Source organism: Tupaia chinensis, unplaced genomic scaffold (genome assembly GCF_000334495.1).
Source record: "Tupaia chinensis unplaced genomic scaffold, TupChi_1.0 Scaffold142846_1, whole genome shotgun sequence".
NCBI classification, from domain to species: domain Eukaryota; kingdom Metazoa; phylum Chordata; class Mammalia; order Scandentia; family Tupaiidae; genus Tupaia; species Tupaia belangeri.
This window is the reverse complement of record NW_006202691.1, coordinates 2,096,224-2,116,049: the sequence shown is the minus strand read 5'-3', so window position 1 is coordinate 2,116,049 and position 19,826 is coordinate 2,096,224. Positions and strand designations below refer to the sequence as shown.

General features: G+C 41.7%; 1 protein-coding gene across 1 annotated transcript in view; it reads left to right on the top strand.

Annotated features, from left to right (window-relative positions):
- Positions 1-10,132: 10,132 nt before the first annotated feature.
- The window catches only part of ANGEL2 (angel homolog 2), a 45,049-nt gene continuing 35,355 nt past the window's right edge, over positions 10,133-19,826 (top strand). The window contains exons 1-3 of the mRNA XM_027766377.1: positions 10,133-10,372; positions 12,566-12,891; positions 18,727-18,983. Of these exons, the coding sequence (XP_027622178.1) occupies positions 10,314-10,372; positions 12,566-12,891; positions 18,727-18,983 (642 nt within the window). The 5' untranslated portion in view covers positions 10,133-10,313. The remainder of the gene's footprint in view (positions 10,373-12,565; positions 12,892-18,726; positions 18,984-19,826) is intronic.

Below are 19,826 nucleotides of genomic sequence, written 5' to 3'. Positions count from 1 at the left end.
CTCGCCCCCCGCCGCCGCCGCCCGCCGGGAATCATCAGGTCCACCCGGCGCCGCCGCGGTCCAGGCTGCCGGCGCAGCAGCGAAGCGGCGAGGGGGCGGTGGCTCCACGGCGGCGCCTCCGCGGCACAGCTACTTCCGGGTTGGAGACGGGGCTTCCGGGTCAGGGCTCGCCCCGCGTCCTGGGAGAGGGCAAGGGCCGCCTTAGCTTCTGGTCTGCATCCCGGCGTGGGACTACCTTGGGAGCGGAGATCTGGGGATCGTACCTCCTCTATTACCACGACGGCGACCTGACCCTTCCACTAAATCTCCTCGTGTCCTAGTTCCGTTACCTTCTGGATTGCGTGAGCGCTTGGACCTTCCCCCGCCCCTCCATATTTGTACAACCTTATGGGGAGTCGTGAAGGGATGGAGGTGACCCCAGTCTAGCATCTTTCCCTTCTTACTCACAGTTGTCATTGTAAATACCCACAGTAACATCGCGACACTTAGACATAGCCCTTCCTTTTTTCTAAGACATGTCCTCTCTCCTAGTGCACCTGTCTTTCTATACCTCCCTTGCACAGCAAGGCCCCAACCCTTTGTCGACCTGTTTAAAATACCCTCATATTCTAAAATCTGGAGGCTGTGTTTGTCTGGAGGAAGGAGGGGGCTTCAAAGATAGTTCTCATTTTTCAACTGGTTGCTAACCACTGCTTGGCAATTTACTCGCCTTTTCTTGACCAAGGTTCTTTCTCATTTCCCCCAAAATATTCATTACAAGTCTTTGCCGTTCTCAGACCTTTGTTCCTTTTTATCTGGTGTTCCTACTCCTTACCCCAACCCCTCTTTAGAGAAAACAAGGAGGAGAAAGAAGAAAAGAAGCATCCCACAGTATCAATTCTTTCATCTCCTGTTTCCATTCCAATCTGAGAGGTGGACATACCTCTTTCTCGTTTGTAATACTAATCACTCCACTTTGCATTGAATCCCAACCTCTTTGGCAAACTGAAAGACGTTGTTCCGTCAATGACATCCCAATTTTCTCTTCTGTATAGTTAATACAGACATTGTCTCTTACCGTTGTCTCTCCTCAGCCTATATACACCTAAATCTGCCAATCATCCATTCATTAAATCTCAGTTCACCACCTACTGTGTGTCAGGGATCCACCAGGGGTCATGTTCATAGCTGGGCTTCAACAGGATGAGCACAATGTGGAAGTTAAAAGTTTGGGATACCTGTATTCCCTGAAGGCCACACATACTGATGTCAGGGAGTAGCGGGGGAGACCCATCACCAGTGCCTCTGCTGGGTCCACGGCATTATCCCAACAGGTTTTCCTCACAGAGCATTAACTGGTGGGTTTAAAGCAAACTCGTGTTGCTATTACTGAGGTGGTCACTTTAAGTTAATGGGCCAGTATCTGCATGGTTCATTTAAAGGAAGCAGCAGCAAAGCAGAAGTTCCCACCTGCTAGGCAGTAGAAATGCTTCTTAAGTTTTTATCTCTGGCCACCTGCCAGAGCCATTCAGGAAGAATATATTGATAGAATTGAAGACTGTGTCAAGGGTGATTGAACCCTGTTCCTGGGCTGAGGAAGTTAAATATATATTTTGAAATGGATGCTGAGGCAACATAAAATTATAAGTACTCACTACAGAGATTACAAAGTCTTTTTGGTAGAGGTGAAACTATGGCTGACCCTTGGGAGAGAGATGAGAGTTAGGCAGAGAACTAAAATTTCTAAAAATAATAAGAGAACCAACCCTGCTTACAAGAGAAGTAAAATGTGTTTGATAAAAATACAAAGGACATGTTTGTGGTTTTTTTAGGGGAAAAAAAGGAGAAATTGTACAAGGGTAGTGGAAATCTTACATTATGTGATCAAAGCTGGCTAAGATTGGATGGATTTATTTATAAGGTACTATTTAAACATTCACTTAAGTATGGATACATGAATGATAAAGTAAAATATTAAAATGACAAAGTCTTCTTGGAGTATTCATCTAAGAATATGGATTTTGTTTTCTTTTAAGTAATTGGTCTAGAAAACAGAGATTTTGTGTTTTATCAAGAAAATGAGGGAACCAGCAGTTAGCGTAATGGCTATGTCGCTGGACTCCCACGTAGTCGACCGCGGTTCGTGTCCCGGACCCGGTGGCTTAAAAAACTCACACCGGGCGCGTGTGCATGCGTGCCCAAGATCCCGGGAGGAGAATGGAGGAGAGGGGATTGCGGCGTGGCCATCCCCCCTAGGGGGTGATTTCTCGCTTTCTGTCTCTATGTCTCTGTCTGTCTGGCAAGCGCACGCGCCCTATAGTGAAAATCTCTCCAAAAAAAAAAAGAAAAAAAAGAAAATGACCAGTGCTTTGTGCTGCGTGATAGTAGATTTTTGATTAAGAAAAGTGACTCTCAGAGCCAGCAGGTGGCATAGTAGTGAAGGTGCTGGAATTTCACAAGGCTGGCTGCAGCTCAGACACAGCAGCTTGAAAATCATTAAAGTCTGGTGCCTCTTTTTTTTGCAGGGGGCGGTGTTGGGGTTTTTTTGTTTTGTTTTTGTTTTTGTTTTTTGCTATAGGGCGTGTGCGCTCGCCAGAGAGACAGAGAGACAGAAAGTGAGAGATCATCCCCCAGGGGAGATGGCCACGCCGCAATCCTTTCTCCTCCATTCTCCTCTTGGGATCTTGGGCACGCACGCACACACGCCCGGCGTGAGTTTAAGGCGCCGGTTCCGGGACTCGAACCACAGTCAACTACATGGGAGAAGCGACATAGCCATTATGCTAACTGCTGGCCCCAAATTTTGGTGCCTCTTTTAATGTTTTATTTTTCCAGATATAAGGAGCATTATTTTCTTTTAAGCAATATATAACTTACATCAATTTGGTAAATTATACAGTTGTGAACTAAAATTGAGACATTTACTTTTTCTTCTTACCTGACCTGTACAGAACGTGTAAACTATTCATGAGTATTTTTATTTTTATGGTAATATAATTATCTCCATAAGTATAATAAAAATCTACTCTCTTGGGCCAGCCCCATTGCACTGTGGTTAAAGGAGCTAGGTCCCAGGTGGCCTACCACATGGTGGAGAGCGGCCAATCACATTCTGCCCAGCAGGTCCTGGCACCATGCAGTACAAACCTCAGCCCCAACAGCTTGACAAACACTCCAGGTGCATGTGAATGCATGCTCAGAGGCCTGACAGGATGGGTAAAGGAAGGAGAAAGGATTGCAGTATGTCCTTGCCCCTCTGGGGAGTGAGTGCTTTCTCCCTGTCTTTTCTGTCTCTCCAAGAGCACATATCCTCTGGCAGTCCAGCTCTCTTAACCACTCAGCTACAGAGCTGGCCCAACAATCACACCTTGTTTAAAGAATTTATACTTATTTCACAAATAAACTAGTCTTATCCCGGTTATTTTGAGTGGAAATGTGGGTTACTGTAAGGAAGCAAAATTATGTTTAAGTAGAAAAACTATAGTATATCTGTTATTAGATTGCAGCCCTGTTCATTGTTTTTTTAGTTTTTTTAAGGATTATTTTATTTAAATTTATTTATTATTATTATTTTTTTAATTTGACTAAAGAGACACAGAGAGAGAGAAGGAAAGTGAGAAAACAAGCCCCCGGGTTCAGGTTGAGCCGTGGTTGGCCATGTGAAAGTCCAGTGCCTTAACCACCACGCCACCTGCCAACCTCAGTTTTTGAGTTATTATCTGCCTATAGACTGAACCAGATTCTGAATACATCCAGGTTTTTCCTATCAAATTTTCTCCCATGAAAAAGAACAAGAACTGCTATGTTCCTGAAGTCCTCGTAAGCTATATATAGCTCATAGCTGAGGCTGAACGACTTGATGTAAATTTCAGAGGACAACCCTGTTAAGTTCTGCACTTGCTCCTTAACATCTTCCCAGAAAGATAACTCTATAAGCCTGACACAAGCCAGGCACCAAGGTCATCTGTCAGAGATGAACTTGATTGCATAACACCCACAAATCTCTGTACTATAGGGGTTCATAAACATGCAACGCCCCATTCTGGGATTTGAGCAATGGGAATAGAAAAGGGTTTAGGGGCAAAGGGAAGAGAAGGGTTAACCTGTATTTTATATTCTGACTACCAAATTTTTATAATTGTACTTGTGTTCTAAAAGCCTGGACATCAAGAGTTCTTCATTTAATCACTCCACTATGGTTAGAGTAAGAAATCAGAAGTTCTAGCAAAAGCTAAGTGCTGTGATGTTTTCATCAATGGCCACGACAGACCTTATACGTGTGGATGACTTCATTAGCTTTTTTGTCTTTAATTTATTATCCATTTCTTTTGAAAGAGAGAGAGGTAGGAAGAATTCCCAAGAGGTCCTCACATTACAATCCCCCCCACCCAGCCTCAGCCAGTGAGGATTACAGGCACGGGCATGCAATACCCAGCATTTATAGGAGACCTTGGGATGTGAACATGGGACCTGCCCATGTGGCCTCAGCATTGTGTTGTGTTACTGCTGTGCCTCTATGGCTGGTCTCCATAAGCTTTATGGACTGATTTACTAACCATTGTAAGACCATTCATTAAATCCACCCTGCTCCAAATTAAATGTTTAAGTTGCTACCATTTAACAAGCCCAGGTATAATATTAGTTTGGAAAAAGGAGAAACAGTATTAAATTTTTTAAAGAAATTTTTTAAAACAAAGAAAGGAAGGATATCATAACCATAAGGATTAGGAAAGTACTACAGTAGACTACAAGATTCTGCAGGAAAGAACTGTGTCACCATGACAACCTAGGATATTTTTATTGAGAGAATTGGTAATACAGAAACATTTTCCGAAATTTGGAGATTGAGAGTGAAGTATAAGAACATGTGTGGGAGTTGAGAGACACTTCAGATTGTATTTTAACATTTTTTTTAGCTTTTCCTTGAAATCTACATATTTCTTTTTTCTTTTTTTTTTTTTTTTTGGAGATGTTTTTGCTATAGGGTGCATGCGCTCGGCAGACAGAGAGCTCGGCAGACAGAGAGAGACAGAGAGACAGAAAGAAAGACAGAAAGTGAGACAGAAAGTGAGAAATCACCCTCCAGGGGGAATGGCCACACAGCAATCCCTTCTCCATTCTCCTCTCTGAATCTTGGGCACGCACGCACACACTCCCAGCGTGAGTTTAAGCCACCGGGTCCGGGACTTGAACCACGGTCAACTACATGGGAGTCCAGCGACATAGCTATTATGCTAACTGCTGGTCCTGAAATCCACATATTTCCAAATCCTATTTTACAACCACAAAAGGACAAAAACATTTTTTAAGTTTTTGCTGTAGAGCATGTACGCTCACCAGAGAGAGACATTGGGGGAGGAGTGATAATCCTTCCACGGAATTGGCCACACCACAATCTCGTCTCCTCCAGTCTCCTCATGGGATCTAGAGCATGCACACATACACACACACTCGGCGTGATCCTGAAGCTGCCAGTTCCACAATTCAAACTGTGCAGTCAGCCATGTGGAATCCAGTCCCTTAACCTCCATGCCGTCTGCTGGCCCAAACAAAAATAATTTTAGGGGCCATCAGGTGGCATGGTGGTTAAGGGTGCTGAACCATGTGGCCAACCATGGCTCAAGTCCCAGACCTGGCAGCTTGCTTTCTCATTTTCTCTCTCTCTCTCTCTCTATCCCTCTCTGGTCAAATTAAGATAAATGGATTAAATAAATGGATAAATAAAGTTAAATAAAATAATTCTTTAAAAAATAATATTAATGAGAGACCAGCAGTTAGCATAATGGCTGTGTCACTGAACTCCCATGTAGTCGACCGTGGTTCGAGTCCTGGACCCAGTGGCTTAAACTCATGCCGGGCACATGTGCGTGCGTGCCCAAGATACCCCCGGGGGGGTGATTTCTCACTTTCTATCTCTCTGTCTCTCTCTGTCTTTCTGGCAAGTGCACGCACCCTATAGCAAAAACCTCTAAAAAAAATAATATTAATGATAGATAAATAGATAATTCTTAAAAAATAAACAGTTCTAGAACTGGCCCCGTAGTGCATTGGTTAAGTGAGCAGGATCCCACATGGCTGACTGCAGTTTAAACGTGGCCCAGGGCCAGCCAGTGGCATGATGGTTTCGGTGGCTGGATTTGAGTAGCTGACTATGCAGTTTGAGTCCTGGACCCAGCGGTTTGCAAAACACCCCAGCATGTGTGCAGGCATGTCACCTTTATACTAGATTGGATAGAGGTGACACACTAAAAATACACACACACACAGTTGAAATTGAGTTCTTTGAATGTATTTCCACAGACTCAATTGCAAAAGTGCATGGTACCACAGTTCCATAGGAACCCCTGGAAGGGTATCCCCCTAGATTGGGCATTCACCCTTCACCCTCAATCCTGAAAGGAAAAATGTAGAAGGGACTGCAGCGTGACCATCCCCTATGCTAGGGTGTTATTGAAACAGAGCAAGAACCCCCTAATGTATTTTCTAGGGTTCCTGAAATATAAAGTCCATTTGCATTGTAATGGCCCAGAGTAAGGAGTAAGTCTTCAGACTTTGGTTATGATAATGACCAACATGGACCATGAGTGAGGGCCATTTGACCTGTAAAACTCTCACTTACAGGAAAAAAGGTTTTCATTTCAATATGTAAGATGTTTTGTAGACTGGAAACTGCTGGTTGTGAGCTCAGAGACTCCAGGTTGAATGGTTCCAGACACCTGAAGAGGAATTTGATTATCTAAGGCCTCACCAATCAAGAATGCCCACGAGAAGATCAGGTCCTCTTGAAACAATCATTGAACTGATCATTCGCCTGGGACCTCTGCCTCTAATTTTGCCCTTAAAAATGCATGTGGGGAACATCTCGGGGAGACCGGGTCTTTTCAGCATGAACTGCCCTCTCTCCTTGCTTTGCGCTTTGCAATAAAGCTGTACTTTCCTTCATCACACCATGTGCCTGTGGCTTGGTTTTATAGCGCTTGGGCGAGCAAACCTGATTTGAGTTCGGTAACATTATCTCACTTTCTTTCTCTCTCTTTGGCATTTTGCACATGCCCTCTAGCAAAACAAACAATAAAAACAACCAAAACAAAACCAAACCAAAACAAAATAAACAAACAAAGCTGTGGCCCAGCAGCTTGAAAAACATGCTACATGCATGTGTGTGCATGCCCCAAATCCCAACAGAATGGAGAAATGGAGGAAAAAGGGATTTCAATGTGACAATGCTCCACTGGGGAGTGCTTTCTCCCTCTCTCTTCTGTCTGGGAGGCTGGACAGACAGTCATGTCATGGCAAAACCCTATTGAGGAGCCTCTCTTGAAAAAAAGTCCAGAGGGAAGGAGGGAGAGAGGGAGGAAGAAAGACCAAACTTAAACAAATAAATAAAAACAAGTGAAACACTTAACAAGCCCAGAATCAACATGAACCTATCTGAGGCTGAGAAACAGCAAAGCTGAGACCTACTGGGCTTCTCATCAAGTTTTACACAGTAACAGGGACCAAAAACTTCTGAAGAAAGGGAGCGGAGGAATTCAGGCTCACTGATGAAACTGGGGGTTGCTTGGTTTGTGAAAAAGGCAGAAAAGAGCTGCCATGACTATTCCACAGCCATGGTCTAGGGAGGGGGAGAAAGCTGAACAGCTCCATATCCAGGCCCCAGCCAAACCACCCACTAGCTCAGAGACTGGGTCTGTGATAACTAACAGCACAGCTACACAGGCCCATGGCAGCAGTTTAAGACCCGATTCCGGTTAGAAAGTCCTTTGAGGGGAAATGGGGACAACAAACATAGTTAACAGAAAAAGGGCGTGATCTTGATTAGAATGTCTGCCTATCACAATTCTAAAATGCATGTTAAAACTCACTCAGAATATGGTGACCCAAAAAGGGGAGGCAATAACTTCATTCTAGATGAAATGAACATCACAAAATGATCTAAAACTAAACTTCAAATAGGCAGGTTTATTCTCTGGGTTAAAGAAAAAAGGAAAGGACAAAGAATTTAAAAAGCGAGCAGAAATAATTTTTTAAAAATAGATATAGAAAAATATCAATTAGAAAACTGGAAATTAAAAAAAAAAAAGCCTTCATTATTATAAGCACTTAATAGACCAAATATACTCCAGACTGGTCTTAGTTTAAATAAAAAATTAGGGGCCATCTGGTAGCATGATGGTTAAGGCAGCTGGCTCCCACATGGCCAACTGCTCAGTTTGAGTTCTGGGCCCAGTGGCAGTGACTTGATAAACACGAGGTACATGTGCTTGAATACCCAAAATCCCAAGAGGGGAATAGAGGAGAAGGGAATGTGACATGCTATCCCTCCAGGGGTGCTTTCTTATTCCCCCTCCCACATACCCCATCTCTCTCTAAAGAGTCCAAGCACTCTACAGCAAATCTAAGGGGAAAAAAAAAAAAAGAACTAACAGAAGAAAAGACAGTTTGGTTACAAAGGAATAATATTTAGACTTATAGCAGATTTTTATTTCCTTTCTTAAAGAAACATTTTATTTCCTTTATTACTATTATTTATTGTTATTATATTTAATTTGACCAGAGAGAGACACGAAGAGAGAGAGGGAAAGTGAGAAAGCAAGCTGCCAGGTCTGGGACTCAAACTGCAGTCAGCCATGTGGGAGTGCAGTGCCCCAACCACCACACCACCTGCTAGGCCCTATAGCAGATTTTCAGTCAGCAACATTAGGTGTTAGAACACATTGAATAATATCCCAAAGTATTGTGAAAAATCATGGAAGCATTTCCACTTAATGTCTTCCAAGAATCCAGGGTCTTTTATTAGATTGGATAGAGGGAGGACACACACACACACATTTAAAACTGAGCTCTTTGAATGTTTTCCACAAAATTAATTGCAAAAGTGCATGGTACCACAGTTCCATGGGAACCTACAGAAAGGTATTCCCTTAGCTTGGGTATCCACCTTTCAAACCTCCCCAAGTAAGGAGAAAAGAAATAAGAACAGTGAGGCATTTGAAATTACCTAGGCCTTGAGATATTTGCAGACTTGGAATATTAGCAATGCTTACTATGGTTTCATGACTTTCAGGGAGTTTTGAAGAAATTCTCATGGAATGGCTGGAGCTTTTTGGCTTGTACACTAATTTACATATTCTGGCTGTGACTAGAAAGATTGTAGTCATAGAAACTTAATTTGACTGATACTAAAAGACCATTAACCACTTTTAAGTCCTTGAGAAGAAAATAAAAGGGTAAGAAAGAGGACATTTGGGTTAAAAAAGGCTTCTGAGAGGTTAAGTGTATGGAATCACAATTATGTCTCCTGGCACACCTGTCTGAAGTAATTGCTCAAGGACATTTTTTTAAAAATCCCCTGGCCAGCTGGCATTCAGGTAAAAACCTTGAGTTACTATATACTTGCATACGATTGGCTGTAAGCCCACCTTGGCCTCTAGCTATGTTACTGGAATGTGTGATATATGAAATGCAAAACGCCAAGCAGCAGACGCGGTTACCCAGCCAGACTCAAACATCACAAACAGAAGTTCCAGACCAGGACCGGGCCATAGGTACCAAGATCCCAGGACGAGAACACAGGAGAAAGGATTGCGGTGTGGCCACCCCTCCTGGGGGGATGATTTCTTGCTTTCTGTCTCTCTGTTTCTCCGCCTAGCGGACACACCCTATAGCAAAAGTCTCTCAAAAACAAAAAAGAGAAACTTATGTGTTCTTCTAAACCGATGCTGTGGGTTCTTAGGAGGAAATTAACTTCGGTAATTCTACTCTCCAGTATTCCCTATAAAAGAAAACCGCAATCTTTGCCATTTCGGAGCATTGATTACAGTCTTCGGGAGTCTGCTCTCAGAGTATCCGATCCTCATCCTTTAGCTTGAATAAACCTTTTTGCTTGCTTGACAACCTGGGGCAGTCTTCTTTATTTTGGGTTGACAGTATATTAAAACAATACGCCCAGAGATTTCTTTTTCCCTAGCTCTTTGGCAGTAACCACACTGCGCCGGCCCATAAGCCTTACAAAACGTTGTGCAGCCTTCAGTTTATTTCTATTTCTTTAAGACAAAGGTCCGAGGTTTGCCCCATTCCAAAATGGCTACCTATGCTTCACAAGCTTTGCGCATGCTCCCTGAGCGCAATTCGGGGTAAGGCAACTCAGGAACTCAGTGCGCAAGATGGAAGCAACGCCGGCGGCAAGACTCTATCTCCCAGCATGCCTTGCTGCCCGTCTGGAGTCGGGACTTCGAGTGATGGAGACCCTCCAGTGCTTTAGGCCGCCAAGTCTCTTGTAGAGGTTGAGGCGGATCCGGGGCTTGGGAATTGGACGCAATCGAGGGAGGAAGATGGAAGCGTGGCGCTGTGTGAGGAGGGGCTACGGCCGCTGTGTGGTGGGACGAGGCCGGTCAGTAGGGCTGGGCTGCTGGAGGGAAGAGGAGGGGCGGGCGGTTCGGATTAGCCCGGGGCGGGGCGGACTGGGGGGCGGAAGGAGGAGGAAGAGGGTCTGGGCGATGGGGCGGCCGCGACGATCCTCCGGAGACCCCGAGGGATAGGTAAACCCGGCGCGCAGCCGGCTGGACCCGGGGCCAGGCGGGGAGCTCAGCAGCCCCCGACCAGGCTTGTGCCTCCTCGTCCTTGGCCTTAGATTCCCGACACACTTCCCCCGACGCGATCTCCGAGCCGGCCTCGGCCTCTGCCGCGGACGCCGCAGCACGGTTCCCGGAGCTGACGTCCGCGGGGAGGCCGCCTGTCGGCTGCAGGTCCCGGGCGGCCTAACCCCGAGGGAGGCGCGAGGAGGCGCGTACTGCACCCACGCCCGGGGTTTGCTGTTGGCTCCTGCGTTAGTGTCTCTCAAACTGTAGTCACTTGTCTCCCAGCGTTTACGATGATTGCCCAGTACTCATTCTACCTGTCCTGTTGACTGGAGATTGTAATTGAAATTGACTGAAAAAGAGCACTTATGTAGATGCTGTTGACATTAGTATCACCCTATGCGTTGTCCACGAAATCTTGGATTTGATATATTGGTTATTTTTTTTCCCTAATAAACTTAAAAACAAATACTTAGATAATATAAATAAAAAAATTTAATTGTGTACAGTATTGGAACCAACAAGTGTACCACGCGTGGGAGGCGCAACATTGTATTAATATTACATCAGTCGTGGGGATCTGATTTTAACTCCTGTAAGCCTGGGACTTGGTAGCAATTCAGTTCAGCGAAGTTCCGTGAGGACCAGCCAGGCATTGTGCTGGGTGCTTGTGAAGAGATGGGAGTTAAATAAGACTCTGGCCCTGGCAGAGTTTGACATCTTACCAGAGAAAGAAATCTATATAAATAACTAGAAATACTGAACGTAAGTGTTGTCATTGCAAGTATTACGTTTCAGTTTGGTAGTTTATTAGAACAGAAAATACATGAAAAGTGCCCAAATTCCTGTGTCTTTCAGAGTCTTTGGAAATCATAATAGAGTCCTTATATCATGCCTTTACAGATATACAATGAAGTCAATTTTAGAGAGCAATTTGAGACTACGTAAACTACAAAAATATATAGGAAAAAACTAAATACTGTTTAAATGAAAAAACAAAAATTTCAAATGATAATAAATGGAATGTAAGCAGAATTCCCTTCATGATGAAAGTGAACATCACTGACATTGTCTTAGAAATACACCTGCAAGGGTACTTCAGACAGTTTGGGGGGGGAGGATTTGTTTTGGTGCAAAAGTGCACCATGCATTTTCCATGAATTTTTGAAGACCTCCCTTCATATAATGAATTATGGAAGGAAGGATAGAAATTCACTGAATCCTAACATTTTTCCAAAATAGTATAATGCCTAAGTTGCAATGTTTCTTGAGATCCTGAGAGCAAATAACTATTAAAATTGTTGACACTACTTTAGGGATATTTTGAATGATAAGTTAAATGGATCCTGTTGGACAGGGATCAGATATTAGATGACAGATTAAATGAATGATGTTGGTAAATTCCTAGTAAGCAATCTCTAGGCTGTTTGATTTTTCTCCAGGAACAAACATAATTTTTAAGAAATGAAAAAAATGAATAACCCACTCACTATATAGCAAGGAAAATAGTTTCGTTGTGATAAGCTTTTGTTTCTTGGCTTTACAAGTGTTTGGAAAATATCTAACCTTGCCTTGGCATAAAAAACGGCTGAGATTGGAGGTGAGATTCACTTTAATTGTGTAGTCTGATCTGTGTTCCCCATTTGACTTACATATTACGTTTGCTGTGGATTTTCTTTTGAGTTTTATTAGATGCTAGAAAGCTACTTTGAATAGCAGTTTGATGGTTAATTCATCTGTTAGTCAAATTGTAGATTTTTTGAAGGGTATGTGGTGTTTTGGGAGCCTGGGTGGTATTCTAAGTATTAAGATTAACTTTTGTGGTTATTTAGGGAGAGAGTGTTGAGATATTGATGCTAACAGTAAAATCATGGGTGCTTTTTCCCTCATCCTCCACATATTTGGAAATCAGATTTTAAGTATCAGACATTATCTACCCTTGAGGAAATAGGTGTACTGTTGCTAAACAAAAAGTGGTGCCTCAGGAGTGTATTTCTTTCTTTTAGATACCCCATGTTTACCTATTACCCGAGGAGTCTGGGCAGAGACTGGACTACACCGTGGGACAATCTGCAGAGGTGTTGCTGGAACAGACATATTTCTAGTTGTATGAGGTGGCCTGGACATTATTCTCGTGCTCCGTACCCATACTTCAGTAGTAGACAGTTTTCTCTAAATTGGAGACCACCGTGTTTGTTTGAGTCTAGAGCTCAGTTTCAGTACTATAACTGGAGACCCGACAACCTGGGCCAGACATCTTTGATTCATCTCTCTAGTTACGTCATGAACTCTGAGGGAGATGAGCCGTCATCAAAACGAAGAAAACACCAAGGTAAAGGGGATGTTCAGCTTGGTGTAGACATAGATATAAGTGATGGACGAAAGCAAGCTATCATATTTAGTCCTTAAAACATCCTGTTTTTTAGAGGTGCTTGATGTTTAACCTTAGACAGTAGTTTTCTGCCAGAAAAAAAAAAATTAGTTCTTTTTAAAATGAAATCTTTATTTTTATCTCAATTCATGGTTTCTGTCTTTAAAAATAGAAGTGAATAAGGTTACAAAAAAATGGAGAAATAGATTAAAACAATACATCTAATTTAAACATACTGGGTTGTAGGAAAAGTCATGACATTTTTCTATGATTTTTCTACGCAAATATGCATCATGACTTTTTTGACAACTCAATTTTCAAATCTGATATTTTGTTAGAATTATTTTATTTAACTTTTATTTATTATTATTATTATTATTTTCCAGTTTGATCAGAGAGAGAGAGAGAGAGGAAGTGCGAAAGCAAGCCACCAGGTCCGAGACTTGAACCGTGGTTGGCCATGTGGGAGTCCAACGCCTTTAACCACCATGCCACTTGCTGGCCCCATCAAATCTGATATTTTTGAAATGACGTCCTTAGACTTCTTAGAAATTAATGAATATATTCTGAGAGGTCCCCAAATGTATTTTAAAATTTAATTTTGTGTTTTCATTTTTAATGCAACTTTGTTATATAAGATAGAAGGCTTCTTTTAATAGAAATAATCATAAATGAAAGACATTTTCTTACAGAATAACATTTTAGCTTATTAAATCTGTTTCTGGGGCCTGCCCTATTGTCTAAAGTTAAGGGAGCTGCATTCCGTATGGCTGAGCATAGTTCGAGTCTTGGCCCCAGTGGCTTGAAAAAAAAAATACCAGACATATATGCCCAAAGCCCCTACAAGATGGAAGAATGGAGAAAAAGGGATTGTGGTATGACCATGCCCCATGAGGGGGCTGCTTTCTCCTTCTCTCTCTCTACCTCTCTCTGACGAGTGCATGCACCGTCTGGCAATTAAAAAAAAAAAAAAAAAGAAAATCTGTATTTCTTAAATTAGGGTCTATAGATACTATCTTCAGAATCTGTTGGAAGTATTTTTTTAGAAAATACTACTTCCTCAACTTTGAGAAACAGTGTTTTTTTTTTTTTTTTAAAATATGTTGTTTCTATTTTTTCATATTTGATTTACTCTCAGTCCACTGGTTTCTCTCTAAGCCACCAGCCCTGTCTCCAAGTCTACCCTCATCTCTGAAAGTATAGATGAATCGGCAGAGAATTTAGAATTCTTGAGCGATAGTTTTCAATGAAGATAATTCCTTTGAAGATATTTGAAAGTACTGTGTGACTGTATGTATAGGGAGCTGATCCCCTTTGGCATCCCTTTGCCAAAGGCAGACATTCAGAGTGTCACTTAGAAGTCAGAGCTAATAACTGATTAATGGCTCTTTTGGTTCCTGCCTTTATTAGTCTACAGGCCTCAGCCTAGTTCCCGTTAGAGTTGTAAAGCTAATGTTCAAATCAATGTGTAGTTTATTGCCACAGGGTTACAAAGTACTTAGAAAAAACAAATACATATAAGTAGAAATCCTAAACCCCCAAAAGTGAAAATCTGTTTGCATAGTACTTGACCATAGCATATGGTGATAAACAAATATTTGTTTGAATGAATCAAAGATATATCTAGAGGCATTAAAATTAAGCTTTTGGGGCTAGCAGGTGACATGGTGATTAAGACACTGGATTCCTACATGGCTGACCATGATCTGAGTCCCAGACGCCGCAACTTATAAATTACGCTGGGCGCATGTGCGTGTGTGCTTAAAATCCCAAGCTGAGAATGGAGTAGAAGAGATTGTGATGTGACCATCCTCTTTGGGGGATGATTTCTCATTTTCCCTCTCTCTCTCTTTCTCTCTCTCTGGTGAGTGCACGCACTCTCTGGCAAAAACCTATTTAAGTTAAGAACAATCCATGATCTATAAATCTAGAGCTATATGATGATGACATCAGATTGCGCTTATTCATATATTGCTCATTATGTCAGCATACTCCTCTAGCCTCCTATAAGGCTGGTATGCTCTCAGATGGAGGCACAAACATGGGCTTAGGAACTTCTGAGCTCATTTCTGCTACACCACTAACTGTGTGAACTTGGACAGGCTACTTACCCTTTTTGCTCCTTGGTTTCCTGGTGGAAAATGCCGACTTTGAAAGTCTGTTGATGAAATGAAATATGTCAAGTGCCTAACAGACTATTGACTTCATAGTAGGTATTCAGAAAGTTGTGGTGGTGTTATTTTCCCTTGAGTGGATGGGGGAATGACATTGACATCCTGATGAGCCTTTATTGCAACCTGACTCTCTATATGTCCATTCTTCCTAGGTGTTGTGAATAAGGAAAATGCTCTTCGTTAAGCCATATTTGTGACTTCCGATATTTCACTAATACTTTTCAATCAAGAGAACAGCATTGCTAACTTGCCTATCACTTTAAAGTGGTATTTGAAGGATTTGTTGACACAATTATGACTTTTTAATTAGGCACCCTAAAAACCCGATCAGGCCTATTGCTTACTTTCTTTGATTCATCTGTCTTCTCTGCTGTGATCACCTTGTTCCTCCTGACATGGAAGGTATATAAGCTTTTGTAGTGTGAATTTATGTGGTGGAGTATATGAAGACCAAAGACTATCTGTCCGCTCTGTCAGTGGTTTTCAAATTGTCTTCTATGGAACCCTAGCATTTGAACACATTTTTGTAAGTTTATTAAAAAAAAAAATGTGGCCGGGATAAAATGTGTGTTTACCCCATCATTCCAGCCCCAGTCTCAACATGACAGGGCTTGGCATCCTGTGACGTGGAAAGTAATGCTGAAGGGTTCTACAAGCTATAGAAGTTTGAAAGCCACTATATTAATCAGGTAATACATTGGTCCTGGTTATTTAAAACGTATACTTGCAAACAGAATGGTTTATAAATTCTTTCATTACCAGGACTATAAAACTCTTAATGCATCTATATGCCATTACCTGCGCATATTGAACAAGGAAATATGAATGTTTTTTAGACCTTTATCATTCATATTTTATTTATCTATTGTTTCAAACAAAGTTTCCATTTCTTTCATTCTTTTATGTGTGAGAAAAACAGAGTGACAGAGACAGCACCCCCTGCAACAGAATCTTGACACTGTGATCCACCCCTAACCCCAGCCAGCCTGGATCACGAGCATGTGTGTACCTGGTATTCTCAAGGAGGTTTCAGTGCAGCAGATATCAGCTACTTAAATATAAAGAAAAGCAACCTCATTAAACTAATTTACTAGAAGATTTTCTTTTTTTTGAGAGAGAGAGAGATTTTTTTTTTTTTTTTTGCGATAGGATGCACGTACTCTCCAGAGAGACAGAAAGTGAGAAGTTATCCCCTGGGGAGATGGCCACGCCTTAATCCCTTCTCCAGTCTCTTCTCCAGATTTTGAGTACATACACATGTGCACCCAGCATGAGTTTAAGCTGCAGGGTCTGGGACTTGAACAGTGGTTGACTACATGGGAGTCCAGTAACATAACTACTATGCCATCTGCTGGTCCCATTAGAAGATATTTTAAAATTATCACTCTATTGGCATTTTCATATAGAAAGTGTGTTATATTTTAATTGTAAATGCAGTCATTGTAGATTTAGAAAAATCTTATAAATCCTATCATTCAGATGTAATTATTCTTAAAAAATACTAGAGTATTATTTTTTTAGTTACCCCACACCCACGTATGAGGGGGCTTTAAAAAATTCATAGACAGAATTAAAGTTTGAATTTACTTTGAAGCAAAGAAATTTTGAAATCTATGCACAGTTTTTTTTTTTCTTTTTTGGAGAGTTTTTTTTTTTTTTTTTTTTTTTTTTTTGTGCCCTGCCGCCCTCTAAACTAAGGGACACATGCGCTCGCCAGACAGAGAGAGACAGAGGGATAGAAAGTGAGAAGTCACCCCCCAGGGATGATGGCCAAGCCACAATCCCTTCTCCTCCATTCTCCTCTCGGGATCTTGGGCACGCACACACACGCACCCGGCGTGAGTTTAAGCCACCGGGTCCAGGACGTGAACCGCGGTCGACTACGTGGGAGTCCAGCGACACAGCCATTACGCTAACTGCTGGTCCCCTTGCACAATTTTTTCATAAGACTTATTTTCCATGAACTTCTTAAAGACCCTTTCTTTATGGGTATAGAATATTTTAACCTCAATTTAATTTTCAATTGGCGAACTTTTAGGCATTGTAATCCAGTGAACTGAAAACATTCATACAGGACATAGGATGCTGTCCAGGCTGAGTGTGTTCGAACGAGCTAATCATGCTTTAAAGTCCATCTCCAAATCTGTTTTTTCATGTTTTTCCCATTTCTTGTTTGTCCTTTCTTCTTTTGAGTTTACATATTCTCTGAAAGGTCTTGTTTTTCCTCATGACTTCATGACTTCCATGGCAGTAATAAGGGAGGCTGGAGGCTTCCAGACAATAGCAAGGTGAATAAATACATAAATATACTCAAGCACACAAACGCACGTGCACATGCGCACATGCATACACACACACACAAATATAGATACACACATTAACACAAAGGGTGGTTATTTGTTTTTAAGAATTATTTTTCTATTTTAATTTTATTTATTTATTTGAATTTGACAAGAGTGACAGAGCAAGAGAGAGAGGGCAAATGAGAAAGCAATCTGCCAAATTCAGGACTCGAACTGCAGTCGGCCATGTGGGAGTCCAGTGCTCCTAACCACTATGCCACCTGCCGGCTCAGGCTGGTTATTTCTAAGCCAAGGACTGCCTGTAGTAAGAAAATCACGTGCTTTTCCGTTTTTTCATGTTTTCGGAGTACATCTTTGCAGAGTATCAGTGTGACACACTCCTGGTCGTTGCATGCTATGTCTGCCAGCCTGCCATTATCATTTAACTGGAATCTTGTAACCATGTGATGTTGAACTTTTGCTTTGGTATATATTAAGAAAAGTGTTCATTTTGTTTGCATTGTTCCACTTTAGCGTTTGCCGCACTAAATACTATTTCCGTATATTGCCATTATGTACCCTTCATTCTTGTGTAAGCTAGACTGAGAATTGTTTCTGGAATTTGATAATTTGATGGTCCTTTCTTACTAATAGGCAATACAGTACACTGTGAAATGGTGTTATTGAAAAGACATCTGTGGGACCAGCAGGTGGTGTGGTGGTTGAGGTGCTGGATCCTACATGGCCAACTCTGTGGTTCAAGTCCTGGACCCGGTGGCTTTAAAAATACCCTGGACATGTTTCTGTATGCTCTCAAAAATCTCTAGAGAAGAATGGAGGAGATGGAACTGTGGCATGGCCATCCTCCCTCGGGGGTGATTTTCTCACTTTCCCTCTTTCTCTGTCTCTCTCATCCTCTGATAGAAATCCAAAAAAAAAAAAAAAAGAAGAAGAAAAGACAGCTGTGACATCAGATATATTATTATGGTTTTAGAGTTGCTAAGCACATCAGTGGCAGAGCCACTGGTTAACCACAGGGGCGTAAGAAACCACAATGCTTGTACAGGCTCGGCTTTGTCAAGATATACCATCAGCTTCCAGATTGACTTGTTAGATCCTTTCAAAATGGCTTTATACCTCTTGGTCAGTCAACGTATCATTTTACTGCCTTTGTAATTAATTTAATGACAACTTTTAATTATTCAGTGTTATATTGCCATTTCCTACAGAAAAACTTTTTATTTATTTGCCTTAGGGAAATTTTTGAAAGGCAAGAAAATACTTATACAGGAGATTGTTCTCTTTTTGATTACTTCTTTACATTTTGTCCATTTTAACAGGCATGATAAAACGGAATTGGGAATATATATGTAATCACAATAAAGAAAAAACAAAGACCCTCGGAGACAATAGCATTGACACCACATGTGAAGACAGTGAGAACAAGTTTGACTTTTCAGTGATGTCCTATAATATACTTTCACAAGATTTATTGGAAGATAATTCACACCTTTATAGACACTGTCGACGGCCAGTATTACACTGGAGTTTCAGGTTTCCTAACATTCTGAAAGAAATTAAACACTTTGATGCAGATGTAAGTACAAATTATTATCAAAATTCTTTCCACAAAAAAAAGTTGGCTTGAAATGTTTTACTTGTGCATTTGTGAACTAAATGGCTTTATCCATTTCGTTGGGATATAAGAAGGAAAGATATTTAAGCACTGGGATGAAACAATCTTTAACAAACTATAGTGACTCCCAAAGAGTCATTTGTTAATGGTTGTTGTAAAAATCCTTTCAAGAAGGATCCCAAAAGTTTTAAATGTTGGTCAGTTTTTAGACAGTGTCTGGCAACGTATCACGTATTCAGTAAGTACTTCCTTTGGTTTGAAATTGCAGTCTTTCATGCAAAAATTTTATCTAGATGGTACCATTCAAAAAAATCCATCTTGGGCCAGCAGGTGGTATGGTGGTTAAGGAGCTGGATCCCACAAAACCGATGCTGCAGTTTGAGTCTTGGACCGGCAGCTTGAAAAACACACCAGGCACGAGTGCGGGCATGCTCAACATCCCTAGAGGAGAATGGAATAGAAGGGATTGCTTTGTGCCATTCCCCCAGGGCATGATTTCTTATGTTTCCTCTCTCTCTAATCTCTGATAAACATATTCACCCTATGGCAAAAATCTTGTGTTTTTGTTTGAGAGTTTTTTGCTATAGGGCACATGTGCTCGCCAGACAGACAGAGAGAGACAGAAAGACAGAAAGCGAGAAATCACCCCCCCAGGGGGGATGGTCACGCTGCAGTCCCTTCTCCTCCGTTCTCCTCTCGGGATCTTGGGTAGGCACGCACACGCGCCCAGGACAAGTTTTAAGCCACCGGGTCCAAGACTCAAACCGTGGTCGACTACATTGGAGTCCAGTGACATAGCCATTA